The sequence below is a fragment of the Pseudoliparis swirei genome, chromosome 21 (assembly GCF_029220125.1).
Source record: "Pseudoliparis swirei isolate HS2019 ecotype Mariana Trench chromosome 21, NWPU_hadal_v1, whole genome shotgun sequence".
Lineage (NCBI taxonomy): Eukaryota > Metazoa > Chordata > Actinopteri > Perciformes > Liparidae > Pseudoliparis > Pseudoliparis swirei.
In genome coordinates this window covers 11,782,268-11,799,912 of record NC_079408.1, presented here as the reverse complement: position 1 = coordinate 11,799,912, position 17,645 = coordinate 11,782,268, and the positions used below count along the sequence as shown (strand labels likewise).

The 17,645-nt window shown below is 42.4% G+C and overlaps 3 protein-coding genes and 2 non-coding genes across 7 annotated transcripts; 1 reads left to right on the top strand and 4 right to left on the bottom strand.

The window, feature by feature from the left end:
• Positions 1–115: 115 nt before the first annotated feature.
• LOC130211712 (Y-box-binding protein 2-B-like) lies at positions 116–3,206 on the bottom strand. 2 transcript variants are annotated; one of them, XM_056442672.1, is made up of 10 exons: positions 3,099–3,206; positions 2,423–2,486; positions 2,234–2,267; positions 2,050–2,139; positions 1,712–1,954; positions 1,456–1,553; positions 1,152–1,356; positions 645–968; positions 494–563; positions 116–219 (listed from the first exon to the last, which is right to left on the bottom strand). In XM_056442672.1, the coding sequence occupies exons 1-9, from the start codon at positions 3,169–3,171 to the stop codon at positions 525–527; spliced, it is 1,170 nt and encodes a 389-aa protein (XP_056298647.1). In that variant the 5' UTR covers positions 3,172–3,206; the 3' UTR covers positions 116–219; positions 494–524. The 2 variants fall into 2 exon arrangements, with proteins under 2 accessions (XP_056298647.1, XP_056298646.1); XM_056442671.1 differs by having other exon boundaries at positions 494–560; positions 3,099–3,183.
• A 3,928-nt stretch (positions 3,207–7,134) lies between these two features.
• On the bottom strand, positions 7,135–11,446 carry gps2 (G protein pathway suppressor 2). Of its 2 annotated transcripts, none has more exons than XM_056442632.1 (11): positions 11,357–11,446; positions 10,817–10,951; positions 10,320–10,429; positions 10,067–10,182; positions 9,882–9,961; positions 9,728–9,795; positions 9,445–9,616; positions 9,132–9,215; positions 8,970–9,046; positions 8,633–8,728; positions 7,135–8,124 (listed from the first exon to the last, which is right to left on the bottom strand). In XM_056442632.1, exons 2-11 carry the CDS (start codon positions 10,908–10,910, stop codon positions 8,032–8,034), a joined length of 990 nt encoding a protein of 329 aa, XP_056298607.1. In that variant the 5' UTR covers positions 10,911–10,951; positions 11,357–11,446; the 3' UTR covers positions 7,135–8,031. The 2 variants fall into 2 exon arrangements, with proteins under 2 accessions (XP_056298607.1, XP_056298608.1); XM_056442633.1 differs by having other exon boundaries at positions 10,070–10,182.
• Positions 11,447–12,032: 586 nt separating this feature from the next.
• trnan-guu (transfer RNA asparagine (anticodon GUU)) lies at positions 12,033–12,106 on the top strand. The gene has a single exon. It is a non-coding gene; the product is annotated as a tRNA-Asn (tRNA).
• A 1,421-nt stretch (positions 12,107–13,527) lies between these two features.
• trnan-guu (transfer RNA asparagine (anticodon GUU)) lies at positions 13,528–13,601 on the bottom strand. Its single transcript has one exon. It is a non-coding gene; the product is annotated as a tRNA-Asn (tRNA).
• Positions 13,602–14,267: 666 nt separating this feature from the next.
• Positions 14,268–17,462, bottom strand: gabarapa (GABA(A) receptor-associated protein a). Its single transcript, XM_056443015.1, has 4 exons — positions 17,234–17,462; positions 15,574–15,652; positions 15,361–15,479; positions 14,268–15,263 (listed from the first exon to the last, which is right to left on the bottom strand). The coding sequence occupies exons 1-4, from the start codon at positions 17,321–17,323 to the stop codon at positions 15,183–15,185; spliced, it is 369 nt and encodes a 122-aa protein (XP_056298990.1). The 5' UTR covers positions 17,324–17,462; the 3' UTR covers positions 14,268–15,182.
• Positions 17,463–17,645: the final 183 nt, after the last annotated feature.

Sequence of the window (17,645 nt, the reverse complement as noted above, 5' to 3'; positions counted from 1 at the left end):
CATTCATTCCCATTTGTCTTTTTTAAAGATGTACTTTCAATTTCTAAATATGCACCCACCACCCACCTGGCTCTCCTCCCTCACCACTCTCCAACTGTGCCCGTCTAGACAGGACAAGCTGAGGGGAGGAGGCCTGAAGGAGGACAGCGAGACAGGGTGGGGGGGGGCGTGCAGGGAGGGGAGCGCAGTGCATGTTTCTGAAGGACCAGTCCTCCAACCCTACGAAAAAAACAAAAACAATTCATTTGAATTAAAATAAATACGAGAGAATTGTGCATGCATGAAATGGATGCACACAAAATAGAATCTGGAATCCACGTTTAAGCCGTCACTGGAATCCTTAAAGACTAATCATAACAATCTTGCCATTTAATCCATACAGGAAAACTTTTTAAACAGCCCGTTAACATAAGTTTGTCCTCTGTGGACGATCTGAGCCAATGTGTGCAATCCAACACCCTCACGTCTCCACCCTGCTTCACCCAACTCTCACCAAGGGTCACGAGACCGTCCTCTCACGAGGGTCACTCTGTTGCTGCTGGGACTGTCGTGTCAGCTGCCTGCTGGAGGGAGAAGACAGTTTAAATAATTGGGTCCATACAATGAACATAGGTGATCTTTAAAAACACGTTTTTCCTACTTACCTCAGGTGATTTGGGCGCTTTAGGAGAGGTTTTAGGAGAAGTTTTGGGAGAGGTTTTGGGAGAGGTTTTGGGAGAGGTTTTGGGAGAGGTTTTGGGAGAGGTTTTGGGAGAGGTTTTGGGAGAGGTTTTGGGAGAGGTTTTGGGAGAGGTTTTGGGAGAGGTTTTGGGAGAAGTTTTGGGAGAGGTTTTGGGAGAGGTTTTGGGAGAGGTTTTGGGAGAGGTTTTGGGAGAGCGCTTTGGTGATTTTGATCTGGTTTCAAGGTCAGCTAGTGGGGAGGTCTGAGGGGGGGTACCGGTCTCCGATGCAGACCTTTCTGTATCATTCTGCAACGTGTCCAAGGAAAACAATTGTTACTCATGCAGTAAGCACAACCGTTACTTTTAATCAAAAATAGAATCAAACCAGCAAATGACGGCATGCACCGTAGAACACCGAGTCACAGGGGCAGTACCAAAGCCATTTGTGCATGAGAAGAAGAAAAAGGCATCATTGATTCAAGCGCTCACTTTCGAGGTAGAGGACTCAGAGTTCCTTTGCCTGCGCCGTCTAGACTGGCGGCGTTGCTGCTTCTGGCCCTCGGCTGCGTCTCCGTTGGTCTGGGGGCCCTCAGAGGCCTCAGCCAGCTTCAGCTCTCCTTCCGCCTGGAGCTCTCCCGGAGCCGCCTGCTGGCCGTTGGCAGCCTCATCGGGAGGCGGCCGCGGGCGGAACGGTCTGTGAACGCCAGGACGGAAGAAATATTGAATCAACTTTGAAGGGCTGAAATACAGAAGCTGAAAATAACACGACAGGTAGGGAACGTCGCCACGTCACCTGCGGTATGGGCGCCAGAACCTGCGCTGTGGCTGTCTCTGCGCTTGTTCGCCCTCTGCCACGCCGTTCTTTGACTCTCCAGCCTCTCCAGCCTCTCCCTGACAGAGCAAACAAAAACAAGTCAGACGCAGAACAGCTCTCGTCAATTTTGACATAACCCCAAAATACCAGCACTGTTCCTAACCGTTAGTTTATTCAATTCTAAACCTATAGTTAAAAAAAAGTCCTGCAGGTTGTCGTTGCCCCTTCAGCTTACATCTTGCACCTCCAGCCGTGGTCGTCGGGGTCTCCTGCGGCGCTGCTGAGGTTTCACTCCGTCGTTCTCTCCCGACCCCTCGCCCTCAGCGGCGGAGGATTGGCCGTCGGCTGGTTTGCCCTCCTCTCCGGGCCCCGGGCTGCGTGGGAAAAATCGCCGACGGAAGCGGCGTTTGTTGGGAGCGTAGCGGCTGCCTTTGACTGGAACGCCGCCCGGACCGGTTACATTGGCTGCTTCAGAGCCCTGTGGGACACCAGAGGGACGGGAAAAGTGACGTGTAAAATAATTTATATCAGCGGACCTTCATGCCATTCGATGAAGTCGATTCTGAGTCTCACCTTGGTGGCTTCAATCACATCAAACTCTACAACCTCCCCGTCTCCAACACTGCGGAGGAATTTTCTAGGATTGTTCTTCTTGATTGCGGTCTGAAGATACACATTAAACATCAGAGGACAGCTTCACATCAACATATACAATTTTATTGTAGTTAAAAAAAATACCAATGCACCATGGCATTACCTGATGAACAAACACGTCTTCTTTGGAATCATTTCTGAGAAATAAAACCGGTTTAGCAAACATGACTCATTGGGCTTTCAATTATTATTCAAGTAAAGTTTTTTGTTCTTTTTTTAATAATGTAAGATGTAAATGAATCTGAGTGCGGAGTGTAATATGGATGCCCTGAAGTTATAGAGAGGAAAGTACCTGTTTATGAAGCCGTATCCATTACGCACATTGAACCACTTCACGGTGCCTTGAACCAACGTGGCTACGACAATGAAACAAGAGCACATGGTTGAACGGGCCTCTCGGGGACATTTCACGAGTTACAAGAACACACCGGGGGATAACGGTACCGCGATACATCAACGGCAGCCCTGCTTACAAGAACCAGGAGCTCCGCGCGTCACTCATTGCAGACTTGGAAACGAGGACACGAGGGAAGGGAGGGGAGGGGGGGGGCTGCCCAATTAAATGGAATGAGTCGCACCTGTGCGACAGCTAATAAAGAAATTTAGGTAACAGACACTTCAAATAAAAAATATTGCCCCTTAATTGTCCCTTTCGTTCTTAATGCAGAAATAATAAAAGGAAGCTGCTTAATGAAAACAATGATTGGCCGTTATTTATCGATTTAGCTGAAGTGGTGGGCAACATGGAGACTTAAGAAAATAGAAGTTTCACATTAAAACAAGTTTTTTACACTTATGGCACAAGAACGCAAATAAAATGTTCGCTGCAACAGCAGCCTATAAATCAGTTGCTCACAGTTCAAAACTCACATGGATTAAAATATTTAAAGTTGGTAGTTTCAAACTTTTCCTAAACAAGTCGGCGCGCGCGCACGCAGGGCTGCACCACCACCGCTCTCTCCACCCACCTATGACTTTCCTCTCCGGCTTCTCTTCCTCAGTTACCGATGGTGGCGCGCTCTGCGCCTCGGCGTCGGTCATGCTCGCTGTAAGATTGCGACACTTTCACCCCTTCCCTCCCCCTCTTCTCGAAACTTTTCTTCTGCTTCCTCTTCTTCTGCGTTGGGTTTCGCGGCCGGTGGCGTCCTGGACGTCTCATTACTGCCCCCTGCTGGATGTGAACCTCATCTTCCTCCAAATCGTGATTGATCCAGGAGCTAACATTAAAATCACACACACACACACACATATATATAATATATATATATATATATATATCATTTAATATATATATATATATATCATTATATATATATAATACATAATATCTCTTTAGGGGGTCTTTAAAAATAATTATATATATCTCAGAATGTCCAAGTAGACAGTTTCGTATTGTATTTTATGATTGTATCATATGTTTTGTAATTTGCCATCCTATTTTGAAAGGTAATAAGTAACTACCTGTCCGATAAACAATATATATATATATATATATATATATATATATATATATATATATATATATATATATTACTATTATAATATACAATGTTTCCCTCCTGAATGTGTTGGAGTTTGTATCTTTTGTAATTTGCCATCCTATTTTGAAAGGTAATAAGTAACTACCTGTCCGATAAACAATATATATATATATAATATATATATATATATATAATATATATATATATATATTACTATTATAATATACAATGTTTCCCTCCTGAATGTGTTGGAGTTTGGCCAGTAAGGAGAAGAACATACTGTGATGATGATGATGATTATGATGATAATGATGGATGAGAATAGTTTTCATTTTAGTATTATGTGATAAATTTGACTTTAACTCCAGCCTACACCACTTAGGTCATAGGACTCCAGTTTCACAACCCTAAATTTAACCCAGCAGCTCTAATAACTGGCAAGTTCAATGAAACCGTTCACCGTGCTCATTATTATTGGCAGAGAAGCACACAGACAGACAGACAGACAGCCAGACAGGAGGGAGGGTAGCACTGCTACCGTGGAGTAAGAACATTCTCAAAGATACAGCGTAAGTTATGAGAAGAAACACTGGGAACCTGTTTATTATTAAACTTTTGTTTAGTAAATGAAAACACACTCCACACCCTGATCTCGTACTTTCACTGCATCCGGAGGAGCTGTGTGATTATGTCAGTTGAATATCCCCTGGCCGATCACAACAAATCATCAAGTAGAGACACTTTGTTTTTGCTCGCTGCCCTCGGATGCAGGGACACAAAATACAACTGATGTGAGAGACAATACTGTGCTGTAAAAGCTCCAAAGCTTGTGAGAAAATATAACCCTGAATACATCACAATTGGATTCATAATAGCAGTGATGGGTGAGGATATGTAGACATTGGCATAGCACACCATTTACGGTTTACAGTGCATCCGGAAAGTATTCACAGCGCTTCACTTTTTCCACATTTTGTTATGTTACAGCCTTATTCCAAAATGGATTAAATTCATTATTTTCCTCAACATTCTACACACAACAACCCATAATGACAAAGTGAAAACTGTTTTTTGCAAATTTTTGCAAATCTGTTAAAAATAAAGAACGAAAACATAACATGTACATAAGTATTCACAGCCTTTGCCATCACACTCAACATTTAGCTCAGGTGCATCCTGTTTCCACTGATCATCCTTGAGATGTTTGATTGGAGTCCACCTGTGCTAAATTCAGTTGATTGGACATGATTGAGAAAGGCACACACCTGTCTATATAAGGTATCACAGTTGACAGTGCATATCAGAGCATAAACCAAGCCATGAAGTTCAAGGAATTATCTATAGACCTCCGAGACAGAATTGTATCGAGGCACAGATCTGGCGAAGGGTACAGAAAGATTTCTGCAGCATTGAAAGTCCCAATGAACACAGTGGCCTCCATCATCCGGACATGGAAGAAGTTTGGAACCACCAGGACTCTTCCTAGAGTTGGCCGCCCAGCCAGACTGAGCGATCGGGTGAGAAGGGCCTTCGTCAGGGAGGTGACCAGGAACCCGATGGTCACTCTGACAGAGCTCCAGCGTTGTTCTATGAAGAGAGAATAACCTTCCAGAAGGACAACCATCTCTGCAGCACTCCACAAATCAGGCCTGTTTGGTAGAGTGGCCAGATGGAAGCCTCCTCAGTAAAAAGCACATGACAGCCCGCCTAGAGTTTGCAAAAAAGCACCTGAAGGACTCTCAGACCATGATAAACCAAATTCTCTGGTCTGATGAAACAAAGATTGAACTCTTTGGCCTGAATGCCAAGCGTCATGTCTGGAGGAAACCAGGCACTGCTCATCACCTGGCCAATACCATCCCTACAGTGAAGCATGGTGGTGGCAGCATCATGCTGTGGGGATGTTTTTCAGTGGGAGGAACTGGGAGACGAGTCAGGATTGAGGGAAAGATGAATGCAGCAATGTACAGACATCCTGGATGAAAACATGCTCCAAAGTGTCGGGGGAAAAATGTGTTTTAGAAGTTCTCTCTCTCCTGGAATGTGTTAACAGTTGTCTCTCCCAAATGTTCATGGGGGGGTAATATAATCCTGTGTGGGGTCATGTGAAAGGTCAACTCTAAGGGTCACTGGGTTGTGGGGATGCAGATTAAGCAAAGCCTTCCGGGGACTCCACTTCATTTTCAGGAAACAGACGGGCTTTGGAATGTGGATTGTCTCGGATCTATAAAGGTTGCAGTCTTGCACTGAGAAGGCAGCAGTTATTTCTGACAGTCTTGAGAGAAGGCTCAGGGATTCTGCTCCATTCAGCTGAATGTTTTCATGACTTGTTTGTATTTAGCGCTTGGTTGATGACTTGTAAACTTGTTACTATAATAAAGTGTTATGGGTCAACCATGCTTAAACTACTTTTGATTTCTCACAAGGTAAAGGAACACTTATTTCCACCACAAATAGCGCTCTGGACCTCAGACTGGGGCGACGGTTCATCTTCCAACAGGACAACGACCCGAAGCACACAGCCGAGATAACAAAGGAGTGGCTTCGGGACGACTCTGTGAATGTCTTTGAGTGGCCCAGCCAGAGCCCGGACTTGAACCCGATTGAACATCTCTGGAGAGATCTGAAAATGGCTGTGCACCGACGCTCCCCATCCAACCTGATGGAACTTTAGAGGTTCTGCAAAGAAGAATGGGAGAAACTGCCCAGAAATAGGTGTGCCACGCTTGTGGAATCATACCCAAGAAGACTTGAGGCTGTAATTGCTGCCAAAGGTGCTTCAACAAAGTATTGAGCAAAGGCTGTGAATACTTATGTACACGTTATGTTTTCGTTCTTTATTTTTAACAGATTTGCAAAAATGTGCAAAAAACAGTTTTCACTTTGTCATTATGGGTTGTTGTGTGTAGAATGTTGAGGAAAATAATGAATTTAATCCATTTTGGAATAAGGCTGTAACGTAACAAAATGTGGAAAAAGTGAAGCGCTGTATATCTCTCATGGACAATATATGCATTGGAAACTAATTGGAAGTGTCAACAAGTAAACTACGCTGTGTACATGCACACATAATGAAAGCACATCACGTATGGACAACAAATGCAAATAGATAAAAGGTCAGAGGTGAAGAGGGAGGTCTCTCAAATATTAAGTAACTGCCTCCCGTCAGGGAAATGAAGGGTGGTGTCAACACTGTTGGTTTTACAAAAGGGCTTCAACTCTGGATCTGCAGAGTTCTGCTGAGGCTTGAATACCAGGTTCCATCTTTTATTTTAAAGATCTGAACAAGCCCATTCGGCCGTTTACTTCCATCACCCGACATGTGACCATTAAACAAAACAGTCGACGGCTGGTTCGGTTTCCGTTTCTCTCAAATGTTTTGAAGTGTCAAAAATGTACAGAAACACCTCAGAGCGGAGGCATGGAGTGGGATAGAACTTGGTTCTCCTGAACTTAGCGATGACCCACGAGGCAGTTTGGTATCTGTGTGTGCGGGATGATATAATAAAGACGACACAAACTGTTGCGCTTGGCATTGGCTTATTTTATTTAGCAACATAAAAGCTTTAAAAACAGCAAAAAACATGTCAACTTGATTTCATTTGTGGTAACCAGCCGTGTGGGGTCCATTGTGATCGGCGAGAAGTCAACACAGTGAAATGGACTCCTGCGGTTAAGTCAACGCGCTGCAGTAACAGTGTTCATCACGTAGACTTAATCTACAAACTGTAAATTCTAATACCAAGAATAGTTTCCTCTATTGTTTTTGCTCCTACCTTTCAGTGAGCAGTCATGTAACCCTCCACTGATGTTGTAATTATGAATGTTAGTACACAAAGAATCATTTCTGGCTCATGCAGTCTCTCTTCTATACAAGTTATTGACATTTTAGCAAACACCCTCCTCCAGAACATCTTTACAGTGTAGGTCAAATAATCTGCAGACAAAAAGAAACCTCTCGCTTTACTTCAGGAACACCTGCAGCCCTTTATGCCCTTTTTAGTTTAAGACATATCAAAGTTCAAAAGTACAACTGGGGTCTTCCTCAGGGCACAGCTTGAAAGAGGCGTCCCCTTTTCTACCTTATTTGTGTAATACTTCAAGAGCACCTTGCATTCACATGTGAGAGCACCTGTTATTTTCTCCTTTTTGCTTCTGCGAAAATAATCTATTTGATAAATCAGCTTAATTTGAGGTTATGTAAAAAAATCAAAGTTGGATGTGGACAAAAACACTTAAGCATGAGGACTGAAAATCACTCATTAAAAAAGCAGAAAAAAGCAACAGAAGATACTGTACATGAAATAAAACAACTCATAAAAGGCATAATCCAGCCAAATGACATAATTTGGAAAAGTGGATTACTCGTCCAAAAGGTCCTCCGGAATCGAGAGTGAAGCTCGGTGACGATGAAGGCGAGCTACTTGCCGTGGTGGTAGAACCTCTGCCCGCTCTGGCTGTGGGGGAGGAAGCCATGCCGAGGAGCAGCCTGGGGAGAGGTCTGAAACGGGGCCTGGTGGTGGAAAGTGTACGGCATGAACCCACACAAGGACAGTAAAGAAAGGTTGATATCAAAAGGCAGTGCGAGGGTGGAAAATGGTTTCTAGGCAACAATGTAGGAAACCATGCAGTCAAAGCACAGCGCAAATGAGGGATGGGAGCAGCTCTGAGATAATAGATATTAATCTCATTATCTGGACACATTTAAAGAGGTAAACACAGGTAAAGTTTAAACATGTGTAAATGACGAAGTTTCCGCATCATTGAATCACAGGAAAACAATGACTCAGCAGAAAGTCTACAGCCAATGGGGGCCTTGTGAGGCCTCATGCTCACACACAAGATAAAACAGAAGTAGTGGCGGAGGCCTCAAGGTGGCGCAAGAGGGAAAGCGACTGTGATACACTGCTTGCATGGATACAAATATACATACCCAGACTTATAAGTGGAGTGATGACGATGTATAAACAGGCTTGGTGAAAAGAAAGAGAGTGAGTGTGTGTGTGTGTGTTGGGCTTCACCTTTGCAGTGGAAATCTGGACTGCCAGCGCCGGTGTGGGCAGCAGTCCCGGAGCTGCAGGATGCATGGACGGTGGATGCATCGGCCTCAAAACACCCTGTGAGAACAACAAATGAGGCGGAACCAAACTAAATGTAATCAGATAAGGAAGTTAAGACCTGAAGGAAAGTGCGTTGGAAAGAAGCTTCCATCATTTAGAAAATTAAAAAAATGTAAAAAGCCACGTTTAAAACACGAAATACTATCTAATACTTTTTTATAAAGTGCATGAAAACTATCTATTTGCTTATGGATGAAGCGTTTCTAGAGCCTTAAACTGTCGGTATTTGATTTCTTACTGCGTCGGTGAAGCCGGACTGTTGGTTGGCATGTTCCAGCTGCTTCTGGAGGGGTATCCCTGCTCCGGGAATGTACCCTGCATGATGTACAAAAGTTACTATTTATAAACAAACAATGATGTACAACAAATACAGAACACACATTCAGGTTGTTTTACTGACCAGGCTGGGAGGTGAAGTGACTGTGAACAGGGTAGCCAGGCTGCTGATGGGGGAGGTACTGCATGGCCTGAAATGCAGAAGCACCTGTGGGAGAACAAAAGTGACGTTGTCTTATAACCACCACAGTGACTGATGCCAGAACAACTATGAAGAACGGATGAAAAGACTACTGAACTGAGTAATTTGTATTCAGGAGAAAAACACTGCAGAGAAATCTCAGACTGTATTCACTGCACTACAGAAATTAAGTTATTTCAATGTACACATTTCTATACATTACAGGTGATAGAGGGATCCCACACACGTCTTTTACCTCTGATCTGAGAACTGCTTGCGAAACTGACAGGTACTGATGGTCCAGGGACGTAGGTGGAGGGATGCTGGACCTGAGCAACCCCATAGGACTCGTGGACCCCCTGGCTACCGCTGAACTGCCCGTGCTCTGCTGAGCCCGAGCTGAACCCGGGAGTTTGATAGTGACGAGCCTAACGGAGAAGAAGGAGGGTTATATACGCCATCCTGGTGCCTAAATCAGCATCTACTGAAGCACATGCAATATCTGTAGCGAGATATTTGCAAAACACCACTTTACTCACTGGAATCACAGCAGTCGGGAACAGCTGTTTACTGCGTTCTCCAGGTCGACTGTGGCTGACTGGGCTTCCTAAGAGAGGCAAAGAGAGGGAACATTATTGGGAACAGACTAATACAAATAATGTAAAAAAAGACCAGTAGTAAAAACTTCCTTACCTTGAATGCTGAGGAGATGCTGCCCTCCGTGCATGGGCAGGCTGGGCTGGTAGCTGGCCGATGTCAAAGTTGTGATATCACTAGAAAGAACAAAAATGCAACTGAATACCACAAATACAAGAGTAGATTTCTAAGCTCAATAAGAAATTGTGTGATGAAGTAATTTAAAGCTGCGTCATCCTTACTACCTCTGCTCCTTTCTGCGCCTCTTCTCCTCTTCATGAAGTACCTTCTTGAGTTGTAAGAAAAGCTGGTGTTTCTCTTCTTGGAGGCCTTGAAGTTTTTCCCCCATTTTCATTACCTGAAGTTCAGTTTGAGGTTGGGAATATTAGCATAAGAAGATAACTTGTTATCCAATTTGCAGTCCAAAGTTGGACATCAAAGCCAGATGTCATTGGATACACGGATTGCAATTGAAATGTTTAAAATGTTTCCAACCTGTTCTTTGGTTTCCTCCAAAGACATCCTCTCCTCTATTTCTTTTGTTCGCTTCCTCTCTTCCTCCTCTTTCATCTTTTGCTCCATCATTTTGTCCACCTCTTCCTCCTCTGAAATATGATATTAATGTTGCGTCGTTGTAGTGGAAAACACAATTTGAGGAAGTATTATAAGATATACAATTGGACATACAATGGAATAATCGGCTTGCTTTTATAATAGACAAAGTAAGTAATTAGGGTTTGTGAAGTTGTCTGCTCTAGACATCTATAACATGCATTTGATAACCATAATACTTCAGGGTGGGTAGAGATAGCTTCATATTTAGGAGAATAATAAATCGGTGCTTGGGTTTGTTCCAAACTAAGCTAGTAGTGATAATTCAGAATCCTTAATGTAGAAGAAAAACACTCTACATAACATGTTAAATAGAGAAACGTATTATTCATGAGTTCTGGCTCGTTTTAAACCCCTAGACAGACACAGTGAGCGCACACCTTGTCTCTTGCGCTCCCTCTCTCTCATGATGTGCTTGTGGAGGGCTCTGGCCATCGCGTTGGACAGCTTGGGTCTCTCCAGTAGGGCGGGCATGGTGACCGGCAGCGGCGGGGCCAGCTGGCATCGATGTCAGTCAGCAAGATACAAGAAAGAAAAACGGGTTAACATATGTTTATGCTGCTTTATAGCGGAACAATTACAAATACCACAAGTGTAACTTAGGCCTTACGGTGAGTTAGCTAGCTGCTAACAGTTAGCACTGTCATCTTTAGCTGCTGTTCCCCAATAGTGTGTTTAAGTATCATACTTTAACTGTGTAATTAAAAAACGAAGATGTGTGGACTGTAAACATGCACATCGGCAGCAGCTGTTTGATTATTTCTAAATGCCCAAGAGCAGACGTGAACGGGAGTTAGCTAGCTCACGTTAGCTGCTTAGCTCTCACGTTACCCTTTTTCTGCTCGTGTGATGCATTGTAGTTCACTCAAACGGTTAACGTCACTTTGTTGTGGCAGAGGGATTAAGTATAGAACACTTACTTTTGTTTTTTTGTGGGTCGTTTATTATGAACCTAGCCGTCTCGCGGTTTTCAATTAGAGGCGGTCCTCCGAATATAAACAGACGGAGAGGTTCACATACCGGATGTAATGTTGCGCTTCCGGTGCCAAGGATGATTTCCTTACTGCATTGCATTCTGGGAAATGCAGTCATTTCTGTATTTGGTCAGATATCTCCGATCCCCGGTCTATATAAGCACATTTAAACTTCTGGCAACGCTTATATTGTGTATCAGTTTATGGAGACCTTTTAAGATATATTTTTTAAAGTCGATATTATTTAGAAAATGTCCTTTATTTACATATCGTGACATGGTCTTCAGATGTGTTTTTTATTTGTGTGTATTTCTAGAGGAAAAAGACACATCCACCCTGAACATGTCTACATACGATGTAACATGTATAGATAGACAACCATTCACGCTCACAGTCCCTCAGTTTAGAGTCATCAATTAACCGGTGCTGCTTGTCTTGTGGGAGGAAGCTGGAGAACTCGCAGAAAGCCTACTTGATACATGTACATGAGGCCAGTACACCACTTTGTAGCCCCTAAATGGGACTTGTTAAATAGAATTAAATATTTATTTAGTTACTTAAGGAAAACTGTGAATGCCTCTATTTTGAGTTATAGCATGCCACACCGTCGAGAGGTGCAGTTGTCTCTGTGGCGCAATTGGTTAGCGCGTTCGGCTGTTAACCGAAAGGTTGGTGGTTCAAGCCCACCCAGGGACGGTACATGTTTTCTTCTTGCTTAGCTTAATAAGTAACTATTTAACGGGTATCACATTACAGAAAAATGCACTTTAATTACTTGACCTAAAATACAAGTCGACAAGAGGTACATTTATCTTGAAATGTTATTCTGAAATGCGCATGCGCATAGTTTGGAATTACAATCCCCTCATCGATCCACAGTACCAACGCGCCATCTACTGACGTGATAGTGTGTTACCTTAGTAACACATTCTGTGAACATTATATAAATAGAGAATAGTTCAATTATTAACACAAACAAGTGTTTTCATAAAAACTAGTCGCATTTCCAAATTCACTTGTGGTGTGTAGTATATTAATTAATAAAAATAGTTGATTGCATTCACAGGATCATTTCAGGTGAAAACTGAGCATTTAAATGTAGTAATCTTTTATTATTAGACACCACAATGTAGTGTACTAGGTTTTAAATGGTTTTTTTCAGACCTTTATCAAAGTAACACACTATCACGTTGGCGTGCTGTGGATCGAAAAAGGGGAAATGTAGCTTATATGTATATATATAGATATATATATCTATATATATACACTTTTTTATTTCTTACACTGGCCTCCTGTGTCCTGTATTGAAATGTGTACTTAAAAGTATATAAAGTATATCATTTTATATCTATAATTGTGTCTCTGCTTTTTGTGAAATAGTAAATGTATCAACCTCTTTGGGCATCATACTGTGATCCAAATTAGATCATCAGAATGTCCAAGTAAACATGTTTTGTGTGGAAATGTGCCAATATATTTTAAAAGGTAATAAGTAGTTGCCTGTCCGATAAACGATAATATGTATAAATATATATAAGTTTCCCTCATGTGTTGAATGCACTGGAGAAATCAAAGAAAGTGATTCTCATAGAGCCACCTGTTAAGCAAATTGCAGAGGGTCCAGTGAGGATTGCACCAGCAGTCGGAGAGATGGGCCAAGACCAGCCTCTCCAGCACCTTCATCACATGGGATATGAGGGCCACTGATTGCTTTCTCCAGCTGTCTCCTAACCTGGCTAGTCATAATGTCAGTGTTGGAAGAGCCCGTTGAAGTTGAGGGCTGTGTGTCCATGCAGCCCAACCGAGGTGTTTCAGTGCCAATTAAATAGTTTCTTATCAGCTAGGTAAGAAGAAAACATGCCACCAACCTTTCGGTTAACAGCCGAACACGCTAACCAATTGCGCCACAGAGACAACTGCACATGTCCACTACATACAGATTTTTCTGCAAAGACAATGAGTCTTTTTCAAAGTGAGTTTGTTAAAAACATTTAAACATTTGCTGCAGGAAGTTAGCTGGATTTCAATTAAACCTAATGTAGATGAATGGTGCTGGTCACAGAAGGGTGGCTAATGGTGGTGGGATCATATCAATTCGGTAGGAAGAAAACTTGTACCGTCCCTGGGTGGGCTTGAACCACCAACCTTTCGGTTAACAGCCGAACGCGCTAACCAATTGCGCCACAGAGACGACTGGAGCACTGTCGTGTGTGCTCTCTGTTTGACGGCACACTACCCGTGTCAGGCCAAATGGATGTAGGATGTTTAAATCGTGTTAGTATTTAGTGTTCAAGCGCAGTAAAATTTTATTGAACATAATATTACAAATTACTATGTTGGCAGCAAACATGAACAATTGTTATGTCAAACTTGTTTTCTGTTTCATGCACGTTGTTCAATGTTGTTCTGTTATATTACCCTTTGGTCTGTTGAATTCTGTCATCTGCTAACATATTGCGAAATGTATTTATTTGTAATGCTTGTATTTTAGCTTGTAGACTCAAATAGTGTGCATGTTAATAACGTTTAAATGTCAATTGTTAATTAGTTTGGTTACAAAGACATACTGCTGATGACATCCGGTTCCTCCTGCCAGTTAATCCTGTGTTCCTGGCTTCTGTAACATTCAGCCTGGGGAACTAGCTCATATATTCACATAAAGTAAGCAGTAAGCAGTTTTAAACAACTTGGAACGTTGGTGAATATAAATATAGTGGACTTGACTTTACTTCTATAACGACTTAAAGTTTGGTCTTTCTAAAGTTTGCAAGTGTGAGCCTCTCAAAAAGGGAAACTTTATTTTTATTTTTAATAAGCTTCTAAAATGTCAAAAAATATTCAATAACCACAAAAAACGGAGCATTTAATCATATTTTATCATGTATGGTCATGAGTGGAGAGAAATAGCCAGTAATGCAGCTGTATACAGAGTTCAACCCCTTATTTCTTTTTAAAAAGGAGACAAACTTTAAAAAAAAGATTTAACCCAGCTTTACAATATAGTTTCAAAATTAAGCCATCTAAAATAACAATATCAACAACAATCATAGCAGTAAACATAATAGTCTTTCCACTGAAAGCAGAGTGATTGTTAGTCTGAATTATATTAGACTCCTTGCTTTAGGTCAGATGCGATGCAGCCCATACGATTCTCAATCATACTTCTGTGGCGGGTGAATTTAACAAAAAGAAAAAATAAACTCACCCGCCACTTCAGGTTTTTATTATGGGAAAATAACTTCAGGCAAAACAGTTATCCTTTAGTCAGAGACAAAACAACCTGCCTAAAACTGGTTCCTTCTCTTTATTTCATAAACTCAAAGCAAACTTTAAACCCCAACAAGTCAACAGGGTGAACAAACAATAATCTATACTCATGGTCAATAAGAGCTTTTAACTCGTATACCTTTCTTCCTTTAAGCGTGGAGGGAGTATATATATATATATATGGTCTAGTTCCAACTATATTTTGTTATTGGTTCTTAGTTTTTTTAAATTTAAGTATGGTGTACAGATACAACACTAGAAAATAAACTGGCCCCGAGACCAATGAAGTTGCTAGTGAAAAGAAAAAAAGTGGAGGCAAATACAATTCAGACTGCAGAATAATAAAGAAATAACTGAATGGTAGAGGGGTCATGTATGGGGGGTGAAAGTGCATTTGACATATTCACTCCGAGAACTCTAGGCTGCTTAGCTGGATTTAATATTTAAATGAATGGTGGAGGTCTCAGAAAGGTGGGTAGTGGTTGGAGGGCGGATGGTAGCGGGATCAGATTTCCCTTTGGCTGCTCCCGTACACACTCTCATCACTGTAGGCAATGTAGAGGAAAAAGTCCTCTTCATGATGCTCCTGAGAGAGAGAGAGTGAGAAGTAAGAGTGTTAGCGTGACATTAGAAATGTAGCGGGACGCTCACTGTGACACAAGTGAAGAGGAAGTGACTCTTGCCTGGTACAACAGTCCCATGGTCGCTGAGGTGGGTGGAATGACGTTGTTTACAAAGAAGAAGAGAGCGTCCTCAGCTCGCAAGTGGATTCTTTTCCGGATGAGGAAGTAAAACTGGCCCACTGATGAATAATAATAGACAAAACTTTAGATGTCACTGCACTCTTATTTTTTAAAATTTTGTCCAGGGAACTTGGCATGTGATCAAATGTTTACCTGTCAGGTCGGAGGGGACAAGATATTTCTTCTTGTCCAGATCTCCTATTCTGGCTTTGGGGGCTTTCTCCACAATTACCTGAAGAAGAAAAAACAATAACACATGTCCTTAACAATAGATTATAGTTTCCACTGAACAAAAAGGTTGCGTGGATGAGGTGAGAAGTACTTTAATACATTGTGTATTCTCAGATCGCTTCTTTTTTTTATTTTTAGAAAAGGTGAAAGAACCTTCTCAGTCAAGCGAGGACTGAAATATCTCTAAACCATATGTTTCATGAATTGTATCTGGAGCCTGTTATTTTGTAATTAGTCAGTGTGATATATTTTAAAGTAACTCAGACCGAGGAATTAGCAACAGAGGACTGACCTGAGAGCTTCACTATCATGTCTTCGGTCTAAAAATAGGACTGAATACTACTTGCGCCCACACCACCAAAAATGAACAAGCACTTTTTTTTTTTTAGAGCAAACCTAATTTATTCCAGCGTCATAACTGTGGCTATCATCTGGTTTCCTTCGAAACCTAAAGACAGAAACATGTATAAATTTCGATTCTGGACTATTGGTTTTAAACTATTGATCAGAAAAATTTATACTCGGGGAACTTGTGATGGGCTGTTTTTGTATCTCCAGATATCGCCAGGGCTCTCAAGTGTCACGCATTTCGGTCTTTAGTCACGCACTCCCGCCACACATCGTATTTCTCACGCTGAAAAAAAACTCGGCTATTTAATGTTTTAATGTGCCGCAGCGCGCCAACATGAGCTGGCCGCGCTGCCCTCACCGTGGAGGAATCAAGCGCTCCCCTGGAGTTCTGCTGTGAGGTGCCACTTATCAGCCAATCAAAAAAAAAAAAAATGGGCTACACAATAGCCAATCAGAAAAAACGTATCTGTTGTATCTGGGTAAAATTTAATCCAGCACCCAATGAAAATAAAGCATCCTGAAATTACGCGCGACAGATATCCGAAAGTTTCGTTCTGGGGGGGGATAGATATGTCACTCTTGCCCGTCTTCAAAACTTGAGCCCTGTATCGCACACACCCACATTTGTGTTCAGGCTAATTGTGAAATAGTTGGAAAATAAAAATAGCGATAAATGAAATAGCTGGAGCAATACCTCACGTGTATCACAATATAACAACAACTGAGCAATTATGAAACTAGATTAGCTCTCGTGACATAACAGAAAGAGCACTGCGCATTGTTCTCTTGATGCACCTCGGGCAACGTAAACAAGTGCCCCGTTTGTTGACGCGTACTATTTTAAGGCGCAGCCTAGAACTACACCCAGGCCATAATCACTCCGTATATACACCGTGCGTTATAATATTAAACCACCATCATCATAGCTCGTGTAGCTTTATAGCAGCTGATATGAGCTGTGATGTCTTACAGCCATGGAGCCGCCAGCTGACGGCCTGCTCCGAGCCGCCGACCTCCTCCTGGTTATTAACCTCTACCGTGAGCTTCGCTAGCTCACCGTCCACTAACGTGGCAGTCAGCTAGAACATGTATACGCGCAGCCAGGTGTGGCTACAAGCAAACCCCGTGATTATAAGTGGGTTTATTACGGGTAGAATAAGTGTCGTTGACAGCGCGAGCGTTGCCACATAACGCTGGAGCTCGCGCCACCGAGCTAACGTTAGCTACTTACAGGAACCCTGTCCGGATACTTCTTCCGGATTTTCTCGCCTTCGGACCGCCTTTTCTCAAAAGGGTGCTCTTCTTTGTACTGGAACTTCATCTTTAAACGAGATGATGGACGACAAGTCGGTCCCTCCGAAGTTGTAGGATAGCAATCTGCTCGAGGAACTTCTCAAATCGCTGTCACACACGACAAAAACAAACTAGCTCTGTAGCACGCCACAGCTGTTTTCCTAGTGCGACTGCGGCGGAGGGATACAATAACAACATGACGTTGCAGAGTCTAGTTCGCGGGGGTAGATTTGGCTCTATCGCAGGTGACGTTAAACGTCACGTTCCGATAATTGGCGTTTGTTCAACTGAAATGTGTCCCGTGAAATTAATCATGTTCAAGTGGCTTGAAATCTATGATGCGTTTGTTT